Source organism: Mustela lutreola, chromosome 2 (genome assembly GCF_030435805.1).
Source record: "Mustela lutreola isolate mMusLut2 chromosome 2, mMusLut2.pri, whole genome shotgun sequence".
In the NCBI taxonomy this organism is placed as follows: Eukaryota; Metazoa; Chordata; class Mammalia; order Carnivora; family Mustelidae; genus Mustela; species Mustela lutreola.
The window spans coordinates 7,092,419-7,111,639 of record NC_081291.1 but is presented as its reverse complement, the minus strand read 5'-3'; the positions used below and the strand labels follow the sequence as shown (position 1 = coordinate 7,111,639).

Below are 19,221 nucleotides of genomic sequence, written 5' to 3'. Positions count from 1 at the left end.
GGGAGCAGGGAAAAATGTTCTTACCCTTTTCCCTTTTTCATGAAACATGGATCTCATCTCCCACCAGGTAGGCAGGGGAACAAATCACAACAGAAGCAAAGTGAGGAATAACAGGGACATATGTGATGGCTGCTGAGGACCTCCTGATCTCTTTGGCCCCCACCGGAGATGTAGTGGCTGAGGAGATCCCCCTTGGTGTTGCAGGGACCACCACTCCACAGTGCTGAGGAGCTCCCAGGGCAGCTTTTCCCCCTGCCCCTCACCCTCCTGTGTGTGCTCTCTAATAAATAAGTAACAATAAAATCTTAAAGATATATAAAATGACCACATTTGAATGCATCTAGCTATAGTGCCTAAAAGTAAAACAGAATTAAAAAAAAAAAAAAACACAATCTGACTACCCCCAGTAATAGTGACACATTTAACATACGTCTCTCAATAAAGGACAAATGAGGAGAGGTTTGTAATAATAAAAATTTTAAAAACAAAAGATTCATACATCAGACACACTGATCATACTGAATAATTACAGAATAGGCATTGCTTCCAACCATATTTAAAAGATTCCTAAGACTTGACCACATAGGAGATATTCTCAGTTAACTGAAATCCCTTGAAACAGAAGCTCCCTCCAGAGTGGTTTACATCAGTTATTTTATTTTTCTTGTGTTAGATGAAGCCCAGAAATAAGCAACCCGAGGTTGGTACAGCCAAATGATACTGTATATCCCTGTGGTATAATCAGTAGCCTCTGACTATCATCCTCTTGGTCTATTTTCTAGGAAAGAAAAAGAGATGAGACACAGGGCAAATGTTGAAGAGAATATGCCAACTGAGATACTCCCATTGCTACAGCTTCTTTAGAACCCACGAGTAGTGACCTCTATTTCTCACTGACCAGAACCGAGAGCTTATGGGGGCTCAAAGCAGCAAAGTAAGTTGAGAGAGTTCCTTAAAAAATTGTTCACACTGTCAACTTGAATATAACTATAGTTTTGTTACTTTAGGAAAGGGAAGGAGGAATGGATCTGGGGATACTCGCTGTATCTGACACATTGGGCCACACAGCAAGTCTCCAATAATTTTGTTTTAAATAATGTCATACAGAATCTACATCATAAAGACCATGCATCTGTGTATAATCCAATTAAATTAGAAATCTACCAAAAATAACTAAAATATGCAGAGTCTGCACATTGAAAATCCATTTCTAAATAACCTACAGGTCCAAGACATCTTGATGAGGATTGGACCACATTTAGTACTAAATTATGGTGAAAACATTATTTATCAAAATTTTGTGGTATAGACTAGGGAGCATTTAGAGTGCCATATAACCTTTAATTCTCATCAGTTAACAAGCTGTCACACTTTCAGGATGAGACACTCACTGATAAAGACAATCACAGAGCGATAACATTCGTAAGATTGTTCTCAGTACAGCGTAAGTCAAGAGTTGTGCCTGGACTTTCTACATTGGTCACAGCAGGGCTGCTCTCTTGTGTGAGTTCTAAAATGAGGAATGAGGGGTAAAGGCCCAACAAAGGCTTTCCTGTAGTCATTTCACTCATACTTTCTGCCCAGTATGTATTCGCTTGTGCATTATAAGGTTAGTGCTGGTGCTGAATGCCTTTCCACACTGAATGCATTGATAGGGCTTCTCTCCTGTGTGAGTTCTCACATGTACCCTTAGGCAAGAGGAATTCCTAAAGGCCTTCCCACATTCTTTACACTCATAGGTTTTCTCTCCAGTATGAGTTCTCTTGTGCACGATGAGGTAAGAGCCTGTACTGAAGGATTTTCCACACTGACTACACTCGTAAGGTTTCTCTCCAGTGTGAGACCGAGTGTGTTTCTTAAGGGATGACTGATCAATGAAGGCTTTCCCACAGTCACTGCATTCGTAGGGTTTCTCTCCAGTGTGGGTTCTCATATGCTTCTGAAGGGATGAAGGAACAGTGAAAGCCTTGCCACATTCCTTACAGTCATAGGGTTTCTCTCCAGTGTGAGTCCTTTTGTGCACATTAAGATGAGAGCTCTGGCTGAAGGATTTTCCGCAGTGATTACACTCATACGGTTTCTCTCCCGTGTGAGATCTCACATGCTTTTTAAGGGAAGACTGAAAAATGAAGGCTTTCCCACAGTCACCACATTCATAAGGCTTCTCTCTGGCACGAGGTCTCACACATTTCTGAAGGGACGAGGAGCTGGTGAACGCTTTTCCGTGCTCCTTACATTCTGAGCTTTCCTCCATGGTACACATTGTTTTGTGGACACCAAGGGAGGCTCGTTTTTCATGATCATGGCATTCACAGAATTCCTCTCCAGTAGGTATTTGCACATGTACTGAAAAGGAAGAGTGTAAGCTGAAGGACCTAAGACACTGATTACACGGATGAGATTTCTCTCTTGTGAGAGTCCTTAAGCATTTCCTAAGGGATGCCTCTTGATGGAAAGCTTTGCCGCAATTATTAAACTCACAAGTTTTCTCTCCACTGTGAGTACTTACATGACTGCTAAGAGTTGAGGGGTGGCCAAGGTCCTTCCCATATTCTTTATAATTGAAGCATTTCTCTCCCTCACAATATCTTGTACATATAAAGTGATAGTTCTTTCTGAAGAATTTTCCACAATGATCAAATTCCAAGGGTTTCTTGCCAGGTTGAGTTGGTACCTGCAGAACAAGTAAGTGGTAACTAAAGACTTTCTCACTTTCTTTACACTCATGGGAATTCTCTTCTGTGTGGATTCTGCCATATATAGGAAGTACATGATTATGACTGACATTTTTACTATTTTCAGTGCATGTATGTGATTTTTTTCCCCCCTATTAGTTCAAGTTGAATCAACTGAATGCTCTAACCCAGGACTCCATCATTCTTAACAAAGGGCATTCTATATACAGAATTTTGCCAATAATGAGTGAAGAATGAATTAACCATGTATTAAATACTTATAAACATTTAAATAAATGTTTACTTTTTGGTATTCTCTGTGAGGCAGCAAATATTGAACTTGGTTTAGAGATTTCTCTAATTTTATGAGATTCAGGAAGATGTTTCTGAGACAGCTTTCTGGTGAGTGAATGCTACCTGCCTCACTGTCTTGCCTCATTTGGAAGCTGGTGCTTTAACTCAATAGCATCAAAGACTCCTCCTACTTTAAAAATAATCAGAAATCATTCCTGGTGAATCTTACCATTTTTATGCTATTGCAAGTTTTTCCCCCAGAAGCATTCTTCAGAGGAATCCCATCTTTTGATTTCAGTTGAATATCCCAATCTGAAATTGAAAAATTTTGAAACTATTGGGATAAAAAGTAAGGATAACAGAAAAAAGGAGGTGGGCACCCTATGAATTGTTTTCAGGAACACTAAATATGGAAAGGAAATGTGAAAGAGAAGATATAACCTGTGACCAGAGGACCTGTTCTAGGAAGTTGGCTCTGGGAAAAGATGCTAATGATAAGAATAAGCAATGGAAATGGGAAGTATTTCATTTAGAAAGGATTCTGGAGGTTTGGAATAATAGGAGAGTGTATTATCTGGAAAGCAAAGAAGGGAAAATGGAACAAAAAGTATTCAAGGAAATGTCAAATTTAAAGAGGAATTAAAACAGCTTTTTCTCTGAGACCACATGAAAACGTGAATGAAAGGCAAGATGGTGAAAGACGGAAAGCTCACATAATGGCCTGGTTCTTCCACAAACTGACAGGCCCAAATGGACCATCCCCCACCAAGTTTCCTCCACATAATGACTCCTTTCTGCTTGGGGCTCACCTGTAAAGGCCCCTTGGAGAATTGCCCCCTCCTCTGTCCCCAGCACTTCCTGCTCCACCTCCGTGATCAGACTGTGTTTGCAGAGAGGGTATCCTGCTCACGGAGAAAGACACATGAGGTGGGGAACTGTGAAGGACACAAGAAATCTGTCCACAAAACTGATTCCAATACTTTGATATTAAGGGATTCTGAAGATAGACAAGTAAAACTTCAGGAGTGACCAAAGAATCAGATCTGAGCTTTTTTACAAGGTCCACAAAACAGACACCTACATATGCCCTATCCACAGGGAACTAACCCTCGAAATCCAAGTCTAAGAGCAGAGACATACTGCAAATCACCTAAATTTTACAATAATAATGAAAATGAAATCAGTGTGTTTTTATGGAAAGCCATGAGACTGCCCCATAAGGGCAGAAGCTATTCTTTTTGTCTTTACCATGTATTGTCATTCTTTTCACATATCCTAGAACATGGTATGTGAGGAAGGACCATTTGCTGCATGAAGAAATGAGAGAATGAAGGAATGAGGCCAGTCTTACCCACGGAGGCCAGGTTCCTGTAGTTCTCCAGCATCACGTCTCTGTACAGGGTTTTCTGAGCAGGGTCCAACAGCGCCCACTCCTCTTGGGAGAAGTCCACTGCCACCTCCTCAAAGGTCACTGAATCCTGAAACATCACATGCATTGTGGCTCAGGCAAGGCTCATCTCTAACAACATAGGAAAAGAATGGTGGAGAGGCTGCCAGCACTGGGGAAAGAGACTAGCACACAGCAGGCCTGCAGGTGCTTCAGAGGCCTCCCAGTATCTCATTAACTGAGACTCAAGGCTCAGTTCTTAGAACTCTCCTCTTTCGCTCTCCCTGCCTGGATCATCTCATCTAGACTCATGCTTTAAGCATCCTGTCTAATATATAGTTGACCTGCTCTTCCCACTACTAGTCTTACCCAGTCTTAGCCAAGATTGAGTACAGATTGACTGTATGGCTGGATGAGAAAAATACTTGGAAAATGAATGATTTTCCTAGTGAAAAATCTCTCTTGTCCTGCACAGCACCCAGCAGAATATGGAACCAATACTCAACTTAGAGGAAGATCTTGGAAAAAAAAAAAATTAACAAATGATGTAGCAATAGAAGTCTTTCCTACTGCATTCTTTATCTCATTGAGAGGCCCAGAGAAGTGGGGAAGACTGAGGCCAGCTCAGTTGAAATTGTAGGTCAGGGGCAAGAGATGTCTCCTTTGGGAACAGCAATGTTTTTTGGAAAGAGAATAATTTCCTGTATACCTGTGACCTGGTTGTCAGAAATCCTGCAGCCATTCTTCCTCCTGTGTGTCTCCCTCCTTACCAGACAGGGTACTAAGCAAGCAGACCTAGAGAAGAAAGAAGCCACCAGAGTCTGGGTTGGACAGATATTCAACACTTACACCCTAGAAGCTTCCACATACTAGCTTCAGAAGGAACACACACACACACACACACACACACACACACAAACCCATAGTACACTTCCCTGTTAGGATTTTACTTTCCTATCCTAGAACAAGTAGGAATCAGGAATATAGGATTTATTTTTAGCTTTTACACTTTTTTTCTAGACTGAACTACTAAAAATGTCTAGAGTCCAAAGGCACTGTGAGAAGCAATGTGCCTTTCTAAAACCACCATGCCTCTAAATGTCATTTGCCCAGGAAAGAAACAAGGGGGCTCATTTGAGAAACAGCTGAGTCCAGTGTAGAACAGGAAATGTTCAAGGTGAGTCTGAAACATCATATAGCAGAAACCAAGAAACCCAACAAAGGCTAACGGGGTTGTATCAAAAAGACAAAGGAGGAAATTAAAAAAAAACAAAACAAAACAGCTCTCCTTGGCTTAAGATGGAACAGTTTACAAAATGACTGCAATATGTTGAAATCATCAAATCTAAAACAAAATAATGAGTTCATAATGATATTAAAAAAAAAAAAAAAAAAACAACCCTACTGGTCAGTGTTGGAGGGGGCCAGGCTATCAACTCATAATTCTGAAAATTCCGAAAGAAAAGAATCAAGCATATATACCTCTCTCTTTTGTGGAAAATATTTTTATGATTTCCAAACTGCTGTAATGAGGTGAAGTTCTTTACAGAAGAATTGTACAAGCTTTATAAGAAGCTTCGTTTATCATAAAGAAAACGCTAGAGTCAGAAAGTCACCATTCTAAAGCACTAGTACATTAATGGATCATGGCAATGACCACCAACAGCTACTAAGCTATTAGGTGAAAAGTAAATGGGGATGTTTATTTCTGACTTTTAATTCTGAAAAAACTTTCAAACTGAAAGAAAATAATGGTGTGAACATGAACTTCCACAGACTCTTCACCATTAAAGTTTGCTTTCTCTCTCTACCCCTGTGTTCCCTCTCTGTTTAAGCAAGAATGTTAAGAAAAGTCTGTTCGAGGGAAAACAGCAGATGTCATGACCCTTTTCTCCTCTGTACTTCAGAGTGACGCCGGAACTTGGATATTCTCCAATGTAACCACAATGAGCAAAATCAGGACTATTTAATATGGATTTAACACTCCATATGCAGCATTTCACTAACTGGCCCAATAATGTCCTTTATAGCAATCACTTTGTAAATTTCCCATACAGGACCATGCCCTCAAACCATGGTTCTTTACTCTTCTTTGATCTGGACCTATTCCTTGGCCTTTCATCTTTCAAGATATGAAGGTATCTGATCACAGAAGTTCTGATATGATGTAAGAAGAAACAGTACCATCTGTGAAGTATTTTTGCCAAAAAAACCCCTGACAAATCTTTTCACATTAGCAGTTTATAAAAAGAGGAAAGAGGAAGGACTGAGGGACCTGTTAAAATGACATCATGAAGGGACACCTGAATGGCTCAGTACTGTGATAATGCTAAAAACTTCCTGTTAAGCCTAAATTTAGCCAAGCTTCTAGACTAAAGACTTTCAACAGGAAATACAGAGATAAACAAGTTAAACACCAAGATGCAGCAATCAGCCAAACCTACAATGCAGAACACTTTAAAGACAAATGACTTAGTATCTCCAATTAGTTGATTAACAAAAAAAGGAAAAAGGGAGATGAAACAGGTACTTAAGAGATCTATACCTCAAAAAACAATGTGGGAGCTCTGATAGGATCCTGACTTGAGCAAACCAACTGTAAAAAGATATTCTGGAGACAATTAGGGAACTCTGGAGTATGCCAGGTGAGAAAATGCTATGGTGGTATGTACCAGCTACAGATTCATACTTAAGTATTTACTGATGAAAGGACGTGATATCTACAATGTGTTATTTTAAAAAACCCTCCAGAAAAAAAAAAAAAAAAGAAGCAGGTGGACAGGCTACTAGCACTATCCCAGCACTATTACCTCAATACTCAATAGTACAGGAGCCACCACTCACATAAGGCTAATGAGCGCTTGAAATGAAGCCAGTGTTAGAATTTAAATTTAGGGGCGCCTGGGTGGCTCAGTGGGTTAAAGCCTCTGCTTTCAGCTCAGGTCATGATCCCGGGATCCTGGGATCGAGTCCCACATCGGGCTCTCTGCTTCAGCAGGGAACCTGCTTCCTCCTCTCTCTCTCTGCCTGCATCTCTCCTACTTGTGATCTCTGTCTGTCAAATTAAAAAAAAAAAATCTTAAAAAAAAAAGAATTTAAATTTAAATTTAAATGGCCATATGTGGATAGTGTATTAAACAGTCAGGCTATGATTATCCAAAATTGGTAAAATATTGATAAATGTCCAAGCTGAGTGTTGACAACATAAGGATTCACTATACTGTTCTATTCTTATGTGTGCTTGAAATTTCCCTATGAAAAGCTTAAAAATTTAAAAGGATAAAATAAAGACATTTTTAAGTAAAAACTTGAGAGAGTTTACCCATCAAAGGATCACTAAAATAAATTACGAGTTTGTGCAACAGAAATGTTAAAAAAGTAGAGTGAACAATAATCAAATGGGTATGTAAGGGCCTATTTAGCCAGAGTGGCTCCACCTCAGTTGAACAGCCATTTTGTTGTTTATGCAGTAAAACTTAAATTGACCCTGCCCCCCCCAGGGGAACTTACTTAAAAGCAAGTCCGGGAAACCAGTCCCAGGTAATGAATGAAGCCCAAATACAAGGGTGGGTCAGGTCAGACGGAGATAATAGCCCAAAGGCAGGGATGAGTTGGGTCAGGTGGAGAGATCCAATCAGTAGAGCACACATACTGTCTCCCTAGCTACCAAGGAGTGTGGGCCCTGCCCTCTGGGCACCTTTTAGGTGCCAATTCTGACCAAGCTAAAAGGCTAGTTCAAATGTCTACTATAGGGCAAATTGTAATTCAATTGGTCACTTATGTGTGACCTAGCATGACTGTGCAGCTTTCTCTGTGTATTACAATTTCATTGGCCACCTGTGCGGGGCCAGGCCCAACCACATGGCCTTTGCCCTTAAAAGCTAGTCTGTAAGGCAGAGAGGGGTCATCCTCTCTGTAAGGGGTGGCCCCGAAGGTCTGTTTGGCGGTAGGTTTGATTCTTGATGCTTGGCGTGAAATAAAGCTTTGCTTGACCTTCACTCTGTATTAGTCTCGCTCCTTTGACCATGGACCCATTATTGGGGGATGCAACATGTAAAGTAAATGAACCTTGATCATATAAAATGGTAATAATAGTCTAATTTGTGAGAAGGAAAAGCAAGCTGGAATCCTAATACTGAATAAAAAACCACTTAAATTTGGAGGGAGATGACTGCAGTTTTATGCTAATTGTATTCTTGCAGAACAGAATAGAGATGTTGATTAGCTTTTGACTTTAAGTGTGCCTGATAAAGATACTAGGATGACCACTAAGTGAATGGACTCACAGGTTTAACTCACAGTCTAGAAGAAAAAAATGGAACAAAAACCCCCCAAACTCTCAATTATTCCAAAAGTAAGGAAAATATATATAAGCAGAGAAAAGAAACAAAAAAAAGCAGGTAAAGTAAAAAGCACAATGCAAGACAGTAGAAAATATTGATATCAATAATCACAATTAATATACAAGTAAATGGATTAAACTCTACAGTTTAAAAACAAAGATTGACATGTTAGATTAAGATGAATTACAGCTCTATGCTCTTTCATGAGATGCATTTAAAACCAAAACAAGAGCATCTGGGTGGCTCAGTCAGTTACACATCTGCCTTTGGTTGAGGTCATGATCCCAGAGTCCTGGGATCTAGCTTCACGCTGGGCTCTCTGTTCAGTGGGGAACCTGCTTCTCCCTGCCCCTCTGGTGCTCCCCCTGCTTGGGCTCTCTCTAATAAATAAATAAAATCTTTAAAAAAAAAACAAAACAAAACCAGAAAGACTGATAGGACACCTGTGTGGCTCAGTTGGTCAAGCTGATGCCTTCAGCTCAGGTCATGATCCCAGGGTCCTGGGATCCCAAGTTGGGCTCTTTGCTCAGCAGGGAGCCTGCTTCTCTCTTTCTGCCTCTGCCTGCTGCTCTGCCTGCTTGCGCACTCTCTCTCTGACACATAAATAAATAAAATCTTTAAAAAATAAACCAGAAAGATTGAATCTCAAAAATAAAAATGATACACCAGGCAAATATATATTAACCAAAATTGTTTATTTTCACATTAAAAAAACAAAACAAAACAAAAATATAGGCTCCATGCCCAGTATGGAGCCCAACATGGGGCTTGAACTAAAAAATGTGAGATCAACACCTAAGCTGAAACCAAGAGTTGGATGCTTAACTGACTGAGTCACCTAAGTGCCTCTTGATTTCACACATTTTAAAACAAAAGGTATTAGGAAAGACAACTACATTAGAAGAGGTTCAATTCACTAGACATATATAAAAAGATTCTGAAGTTGCGCAGACTCACACCATCATAAAAGCTAAGAGAATTAAAGGAGAAATACACAAATCACCATCAATGTTGAAGACTTTAACATACTACTGTCAGTGATGTAGAGGTCAGTGGCGGGGGGCGGGGAAGAGGAAGTAAAGATTTGAATAAAATGAACAAGCTTCACCTGTAAGGGCCAATTTGGTCAGTACTAGCTTCACCCCCATAGAATAGCCATCCCCGATATATAGGTAGTGAACTTAGATTGAACCTACCCCTTCCCCCAGGGAGAAAGCGCTTAAAAACAAAACCGGTGAAATAGGGCTGACTGGTGAAACACGGCCAAATAGTCCCAATAACGGAGCACAGATACCAGGACATGTCAGGCTGACCAGAGATAACGGAGTCCAGATACCACCAGGACGTGTTCGGCCAGATGGGAACGTCCAATCAAGGGAAAGCGCATGTATTACCTCCCTACCCGCCAAGGACATGTTCAGCCAGGTGGAGTTGTCCAATCAAGTAAAAGCACACATAATACCCACCAGAGAGTGTGAGCCCCCGCCCTTTGGACACCAGACCAAGGCGCTAATTCTAGCCGAGGTCATAGGCTGAGTTAAGTGACTATCATGGGGTAAACTGTAATCTAATTGGCTGCCAGTACGAAACCCAGCATGATTGTGTGACATTTTCTGTGTGCTGCATTCTCATTGGCCAGGCTCAACTATGTGGCTTTTACTCTATAAAAACTAGCCTATGAGAATAGAAGGTTGTCACTTTCCTTTGTGAAAGGTGACCCCCAACGTTTGGTTCTGGTTTTTGATGCTTGGCACGAAATAAAGCCCTGCTTAACTTTCGCTTTGTATCGGTCTCGTCCTTTTGTCCACGGACCCTTTCACACCTAAAACACAAACACTACACTCAATAAATGGAGAATACACATATTTTTTTCAAGCACAAGTGGAGTATTTATAAAAACTAGCTCTCTTCCTATAATATACAGCCAGTCTTAAAGCTTTCAATTTTAGTATATATGCTGCGATGTGAGCACTAGTTTTAAAGCTTTTGAGGGATTTATATACAGATATGTTCCTTGACCAAAATGAAATTCAGTTAAAAAAGAAGACTATTCGGGCGCCTGGGTGGCTCAGTGGGTTAAGCCGCTGCCTTCGGCTCAGGTCATGATCTCAGGGTCCTGGAGAACTTTCATAAGCCCGCATCGGGCTCTCTGCTCAGCAGGGAGCCTGCTTCCCTCTCTCTCTCTGCCTGCCTCTCCGTCTACTTGTGATTTCTGTCTGTCAAATAAATAAATAAAATCTTAAAAAAAAAAAAAAAGACTATTATGTTGAGCCATATGACACTGACATTTATTTATTTATTTTAAAAAAGATTTTATTTATTTATCTGGCACAGAGAAAGAGAGAGAGAGAGAGAGAGAGAGCGAGCAAGTGAGCAAAAAGCAGGGCAAGTGGCAGGTAGAGGGAGAGGGAGAAGCAGGCTCCCCACTGAGCAAGGAGCCTGATGTGGGGCTTGATCCCAGGACCCTGGGATCACGACCTGCGCCAAAGGCAGACGCTAAACCAACTGAGCTACCCAGGCGCCCCAACACTGCCATTTCTGTAGATTAAGAAATGGTGGAAACTTAGCAGGTTCACATGGTTTGATCTAATATTAAAAGCCATACATTTGGAGTTTAGAGAACATCATCTTTATGAGTAACTCATGAATAAAATATATAATTGATAAATTAAACTGGAATTAGAAAATATGTAATACTATGATTATGGATCAATTCTAACTACCAAATCTTATAAGCTGCAGCTAAAACAGGCCTTAGGGGAAAAAAACGTAGGCTTTATATATTTACATTAGAGAAAAGTGAAGAATTAACCTAAGTTTCCAGTTAAAGAATTGAGAAAAAAAATCCCAAAAGAAGAAAAGTTAAAGGAAAAATGATAGGAAAAAAAAAATGAAGAACTAGAAAACAAAAAGTAGGGGTACCTGGGTGGTGCAGTCAATTAAGCAGCCAATAACTCTTAGTTTCAGCTCAGACTATGATCTCAGGGTCGTGAGATCGAGCCCTGCCTGGGCTCCACACTGAGCATAGAGTACGCTTGAGATTCTCTTACCCTCTGCCTTTTGCTCCTCCCACTTGTGCATTCTCTAAAATAAATAAATTAAAAAAAAAAAGTAGAGATCAATCAAGCAAGAAAAATTTTGGCCCTTTGAAATTGATAAAATAGGAAGAAATCATGCAAGATTATTCAAGAAGGGAGAAGGCTCAAAGAAAATTAAACACCCCCCCATACAATTATAAATGCAACAGAGATTAAACATATAAAATATTATGATTAATTTTGCCAACCGAGCTCAAAACTCACAGGAAATCCATCAATTTGAGACATAAAATTTACAAAAAATGCCTCTACAGAAATAAACAAACCAAGTAGTATTAAAATTACAAAAAATGAACCAGGCAGTGAGGGCTATGCAACATTGTGAATGTCATTAATGCCATTGAGTTTTATGTTTAAAATGCTTATAATGGCAAATTTTATGTTTTCATATATATGTATATAACACATAACATGTGATACATGTGTACATGCATACATGCACACACAGATGTATACACACGTGTATGTATGTATGTATTTTAAAGTAGGATCCACATGCAGCATGGAACCCAAGGTGGGGCTGAACTCAACTCTGAGATCAAGACCTGAGCCAACAATCAAGAGTCAGACACCCAAACAACTGAGCCACCCAAGCACCCCTTGTTATATATATTTTTCATCACAATAAAAAAAAATGCAGAAAAACTTGAAATAACTGGGGCTATTGCTGACCTCCTCAGAGAGATTTCTCACCTCCCCAGCCCCAGAAACTTACTGCCTGGACAGATATCTTAAAACAAAACAAAATATAAAACAAAATGAAGAGCCAGGCATTTAAATTTCACCACACAAAAAACCCCACTAGGCTTGGATTGTATAAGTTGGTTCTGCCATTTGAAGAGGAGAGAATTCCAATCGGACTCAAAATTTTTCAGGAATCAGACATACTCATGAAGACTCTGGTTACATCACATATTTGTATATTACTAAACATAAGCAGAGATAGTAACTTACTGACTCTATAAAGAAAGAGTTATATATTTAGAAGGTTTTATTTAGAAATTTAGGCATCATGCAAAACTCCAGAATTCTGCATGACCCCAAAATGTCACGTTTGCATTCTGATTATTCTATTACAATACCTTATACAATTACCACAAGGGAGAAAGGAAGAGGAAACGGATACGCCTCTTTTTAAAACAACTTTACAAAACAGTCTGTGTTACTCAAAGGGATTACCTTGACTAAAGGTATTAAAGGGAAGAACATTCTTTGTGACTGGTATAATGTTGACAGTAAGCATTACACAGCCATAGTAAAAAAAAAAAAAACCCTAAATGATAGGCAATTTCATTAATGAACAGATATAAACCTAAAGTTCAAACCAAATACATCAATAAATGATGCTACTACATCACAACCAAGTTGCGTTTATTCCAGGAATATCAGAGATGCTTAAAAGAAAATCTACTAATATTTGTCTAATTCATAGATCAAAGAAAACTATGATCATCTCAGTGACACAGTATAAATGTCTTGCAGTAGTCAACATTTCACAGAACTTAAAAATAATCTTAGCCAATTCTATAAAACAAACACAATTCAAGGGATGTCTGCATGGCTCAGTTGGTTGAGCATCCCACTCTAGACTTCACCTCAGGTCATGATCTCAGGGTCCTGGGATGGGGTTGTCTCCCCCTCCCCCCACAAACATCTAACTTCCTAGCGATAAGCAGAGGGCCTTTGAGACACAGAGAAAGGCAGTGGTGGCTCCTCTAGTCGAGTTTTAAGTCTTAGCCAGTGTTGTGTATTAGGGAGTGTTAGGGAAAATGTGGGATGGGGTTGGGGGGACAAGGATAGGGAGACATAACAGGTTGTAAGATTACAGAGGAAGAATAAACTTGTCATTATTCACAGATGACATGACTGTTATAATGTAAACATCCAAGAATCTACAGGTAAATTATCTGAAAACCAAAGAGATCTACAGCTTGCTGGATGGAAAAGAAACACTCTGAAGGTTCAAAACAGACGAAGCCCCATGGACTGGGGTGGTTGACAATACCATTGGACATACTACACATGACCCCACAACTTTACCTCTAAATACGACCCTGGCGCAGAAATGGGAAGAAACATGCACAACCCCATGGAGAGGGGAGCAATTCAACCATCCATCTGTCCACAGGGGACTAAGATCCATCTGCACAAATCCAAGCCAGGTCGGGGTCCGGGGTGGGGAGGATCTTAGTGATAAGTATTTCAAGGTAATGCCGTTAACGCAGAAAGTGAGACAGAAAAGAGCATTTTCTTGAGGAAAAATAACTCTTAATTTGGGGGAGAACTTTAAAGAGAGGAGTACGGGGGATGGGTTAAAGTCCTCGCCGGCACGCCCTGACCACATCCCCACCCGCCTCCTCTCGGCCCGATGTCCCGAGTGGCCACAGATGGAAGGGGGTCAAGGCCCAGGTAGGAAAGACAGGGACGGCTGGGAGTCCTGGTGCGGAGGGGCACCATGAGGCCCAGAAGTGCCGTGGCCTCGAAGCTGTTGGCGCTGGAAACCGTCCACTTGACCTTGCCGCAATGCCGCACAGCCACTCCAACCCGCAGACCCACACCTGGGCTACAGCCAGGGTGCACTTCCGCTTCCGGCCTCAGGCTGTGCCCGGCGCCCTCAGAGACTGTGACTTTCCACTGATCCACCCTGGGGCGCTGCTGTGCGGAGAAGGCAGGGGCTGGGAGATTGGCCAAGGAGGCGCTGCAGGGTAAAAGGACAAGGGGAGTTTTTGTATTCCCTTAATAAACGGGGGAACTGCTGGCTGGCTCAGTCCGTAGGGCAAACCACACTTGATCTGGGATGGTAAGTTCGCGCCCCATCTTAGGTGCAGGGATTAAAAAAGAGTAAAGGGGCAACGCGAAGAGGGGAGCAATTTGATCTCAGAGCCGTCCTTGACGCTACATGATCTCTCCAAGGGGAAGAGGAGGAGTTCCCCCAAACCGGAAAAGTGACTGAGCGACAAAGGTAAAGGGACATAAACCTCACTTCTAAGCCATTATGGATTCACATGTGAGGTCACTAGCCCTCCTATCTTCCTAACCAAAATAAGTCCCCACCGAGGTCAGACTCAGTTTTAATTAATTTTGCATTTTTTTTTTGAAATTCCTGAAAACCAACACATATAACTGTGACAATCTGAAATTAAATCATTTTTACTGTTACAGGTGCCGAAACAGTGGAGAAAAATATCCCTTCTATTTGGGACTCTGAATTTGAAGAATGATTACTAAAAAGCAAAATGAGAAGCAAAAAGGTCAGCCGTATTCTGGTATGATTAAATCATAGTAAAATCGTACCAGAATAAGGTCTCTGGTGCCAGCCACGGGGGTTTTCATGTTCATTTTTCGGATCTGCTGAGTAAGTGGCTTAAGAGTAGTCATGTGCTTAATTATTATCATGGTTATATTCCGAATATCTGATGCCTAACAAGACTATGCACAATGTGCATGTACAAATGGAAGGATGAAATTGCCTGTGTAATTTCCACAACGAGAGGGAAACGAAATGGGAGAACTGAAAATGAGATAAAAATTATTGAAATTATTCAAAAAACTCATAAAAATTATTCAGTCACAGCTGCAAAACCATGGGCTAGTTTTCACTATCAAGGCCCAGCCTATGACTATCTGCTATCACTTTTGCCTGAATGTAGGTTTCACATTCTTTGCAATTAGTAGATGGCCACGTTTTGAGAGGAAGGGCAGATTCAGTTCTGCTGGCAGTTCTGGGTCAGCTGCAACATCAACAGTGGGTTTCTGTGTGGAATCTGTGTTCTAATTGAATTGTGAATTCTCTACTGAGGGGAACACAATAATTCCGAAAATCTGGCCACTTGGAATACAGAAGCCAGAGGAACAGAATTTGGCTGCTGCTAATCTCGATGAGACCAGAAAGCCTGGAGTCAGTGGCTAGGGTTCCTCTGTTAGCTCAAAACACTGAGCTAGAATCCACCAGAAATGATGGTGCATATTTCATGTCACATAAATCACATAAGTAGAATAAGAACAGTGGCTCCTCAGAGAGTTGTAATGAAGATGAAATGACTCAGTCCATGGAAAGCCTTCAGGGCATTTCACAGCATACAGTAAGTGCAAACTAAATGGGAGCTCTAACCAGCCCCTGTTGAGGGCATGACTGTTAGAAAGTTTCCATTGACATCTGATAACAAATCATTTCCCATATTAATGATCTCATTTAGCAAATGGAAATGAGGCTTAGGAGAGGCTAAGGGAAGTACCCCAAACACATAGCTCAAAGGCAACAAGGGCAGGATCCACACTCCTGCAGTCAGGCTTCAGTCTGAGCCCTTAACACCCAAGCTCTACCTGGGCAAAAAGCAAGCCAAATTCTGAAGCACAGTGGGACCCTGGAATTTTCCTAGTTAGCTGTCTAGACCACTGAAGAGACTAATCATAAAAAATAAAAAAAGAGAGTAAGTCTGTTATGATTATTATTGCTGTGTAACAAACCACCCCAAACATACTAAACAGCAGTTCTTACAATGTTGTTGCCAGACTGAGAGACCCCAAGACACTTTCAGGCAGTCTGTGAGGTCAAAACTATTATTATAATAGTTCTATGATTTGCCATTTCATCATGTTGACATTTATATTGATGAAACAGAAGCAATTGTGGATAAAATGCTGGCTCCTTGGCAGAAATCAAGGCAGTGGCATCAAGTGCCACAAACACTGTATTCTTTGTTGGCACATACTCATGATAAACAAAAAACCCAATTTTCCTTAAAAATGCCCTTGAGGCATGAGAAAAAATCTGGAAAATATATATACCTGCAACCATAATGTTGGCAGTTTGTCAACATTTACAAATCTTTCTGCTATGATCAAATTATACTAGTGCATGATGCTTGATAGCAAGTAAACATTTGAAAAATATGCATAATGTAGTGAACTATTTTCTATACAAGTGACACATGAAGGTACAAAATCACGTATGGGTAAAATATCCATAGTGCAAAAAAAAAAAAAAAACAACAATGGATTTTAATAGAATAGGAAGAGTTCACTCATAGAATTTCATACTCCACAGTGCAACTAAATCCTTAAGAAACGACTATTAGTTGAATTTTAGGTATCAAAAGGTATCAAAGAGCCAAAATTATCTGAAATACTTTTTTCTACCTATGTATCTCACTGAAGCCAAATTTTCTATATATACTTCATCTAAAATAAGGCAAAAAACTGAATGCAGAAGCGCCTATGAGACTCCAGCTCTCATTAATTAAGCTAGATGAAATGATCTTTTGGCCAAGCTTGTCACTCATCTGGAAAGGAAAAAAAATACTTAATGACACCTGTTAAAAATGGTGAGGCAGACTTTGCTTCAGCCATCGTGACAGGTACAGGGACCACTGGAACAAGACTTCACAGTGGGGGAGAATGGGCTCAAGCTCAAATACAGCATGGTAAGTGGGAACTTACAGGCAAGGAGCAGAATAGGGGTCAGTGGATGGAAAATTACTAAGAGGAAACAAGAGGGGTTTAGGGATTCTGGCTGAACTGACCTAACAGAATCTTTGCTGAAGACAGGCAAGGGTGATTAGAAATCACCTGAAGGATAGTGGAGGATGAGGGAAAGCTTGCTAAACTGACTCAGCAGGGTTCTTATTAAAACTGGATTTGGTTAAGTGTACCGACAGACCTAGGAAAAGGTTCAGGAGACTTACTCAAGTTTGGTTAAGAGAAGACTCTCACTTCTCACATTTTTTTGGTTTTCAACTCAGTTATTTTTCATAAATATGTACATTATGAAATGAATTATAAATATTTGAAAAACCTGTCTTAAATTCTAATATGTCAAATACTCAAAAGATACAATGTTTTGTATGCTCAATTTTAGAGTATGCAAGAGTCCCAAGATCAAAAAATTTGAAAACTGCTGGTGTGGACTCCCCACCATTTTATTTTCACAGATCATAAGTCAGGAATTTGGACAAGATACAAAGGGAATGAATGGATTATCTCTGCCCTACAAAGACCAGGGCCTTACCTGGGAAAACTCACACAGCTCAAGGTGGCTCCAAAGACAAAGGCCTAGAGATATCTGTAGACTCACACCTGCATCTGGTTTAGTAAGTCTTTTCAAGTCTTTCCAAGTCTTTTCAAGGCCTGTTAGCTCATTCCTCTAAGTGCTGGATATTCCATTGTCTGGATGCATCAGTTTATTCATTTACCTACTGAAGACATTCATTCACCTTCATAAGTTTTGCAATGAGGAATATAACTGCTATAAACATTCATGTGCAAACAAAGAAAAACCCCTGAAACAGCTTGCATGTGTTGGTTTCTGAATGAACATAAATTTCAACTTCTTTGGGTAAATACCAAGGACCATGGATACTGGATCATCTGGTAAGAGTATGTTTAGTTCCATAAGAAACCAAACTTTTCCAAAGCAGCTGTACAATTTTGTATTCCCACCAGCAAAGAAGTTTTTGGTGCTATTAGTGTTCCAGATTTAGGGCATTCTCAGATATGTGGTGGTATCTCATTTTGACTTGTACTTTTCTGTATGATATGATGTGGAGCATCTTTTCATAAATGCTTATTTGCCATCTTTACATCTTCTGTGGAGGAGTGTCCATTAAGGTCTTTGACCCATTTTTGATAGGCTATTTCTTAGTGTTGAGTTTTAAGACTTCCTTGCATATGCTGGATAATGGTCCTTTAATCCAAATGTGTCTTCTGCAAAGATTTTCTCCCAACCCGTGCTTGTCTTCTCACTCTCTTAACAAGGGCTTTCATAGAGCCTAAGTTTTTAATTTTAATGAAGTCCAGTTTATGAATTATTTATGGATCAAGCTCTCAGTTTTTTATTTAAAAAGGTATTGCTACATCCAAGGACATTTAAGATTTCTCCTATGTTATCTTCTAGGAGTTGTGTATTTTCCACTTAGATTTACAATGCATTTTGAGTTAATTTTTGTGGCGTGTTCAGTGTCTAGATTCATTCTTTTTTATGTGGATGTCTAATAGTTCCAGTCTCATTTGTTGGAAAGAATTATCTTCACTCCATTCTACTGCCTTTGCTCCTCTGTCAAAGATAAGCTGACTACTTATGTGGGCCTATTTCTCAGCAATCTGTTCTGTTCCATCAATCTGTCTATTCACTTACCAACACCAGCTGACTTGATGTAGGTTTCTATTAAGTCCTGAAGCCAGGTAGTTTCAGACCTCCAACTTTGTTCTCCTTCAATATTGTGTTGTCTATTCTGCATCTTTGCATCTCCATATAAACATAAGAATCAGTTTGTCAATATCCAAAAAATAAATTGTTAGAATTTTGATTGGACTGAATCAATTAGATTGGGAAGAACTAACATCTTGACAATACAGAGCATATCCATGAACATTAAATCTCTCTCCATTTATTTGGTTCTTTGATTTCATTCATGACAGTTTTGTAG

General features: G+C 40.1%; 1 protein-coding gene across 1 annotated transcript; it reads right to left on the bottom strand.

Annotated features, from left to right (window-relative positions):
• Positions 1–637: 637 nt before the first annotated feature.
• Positions 638–18,950, bottom strand: LOC131823486 (zinc finger protein 177-like). Its single transcript, XM_059159885.1, is given in 7 exon segments — positions 638–1,573; positions 1,575–2,674; positions 3,199–3,281; positions 3,779–3,871; positions 4,321–4,447; positions 5,066–5,151; positions 17,805–18,950. Coding segments are annotated over 6 exon segments (1,446 nt in total). The 5' UTR covers positions 5,099–5,151; positions 17,805–18,950; the 3' UTR covers positions 638–1,563.
• Positions 18,951–19,221: the final 271 nt, after the last annotated feature.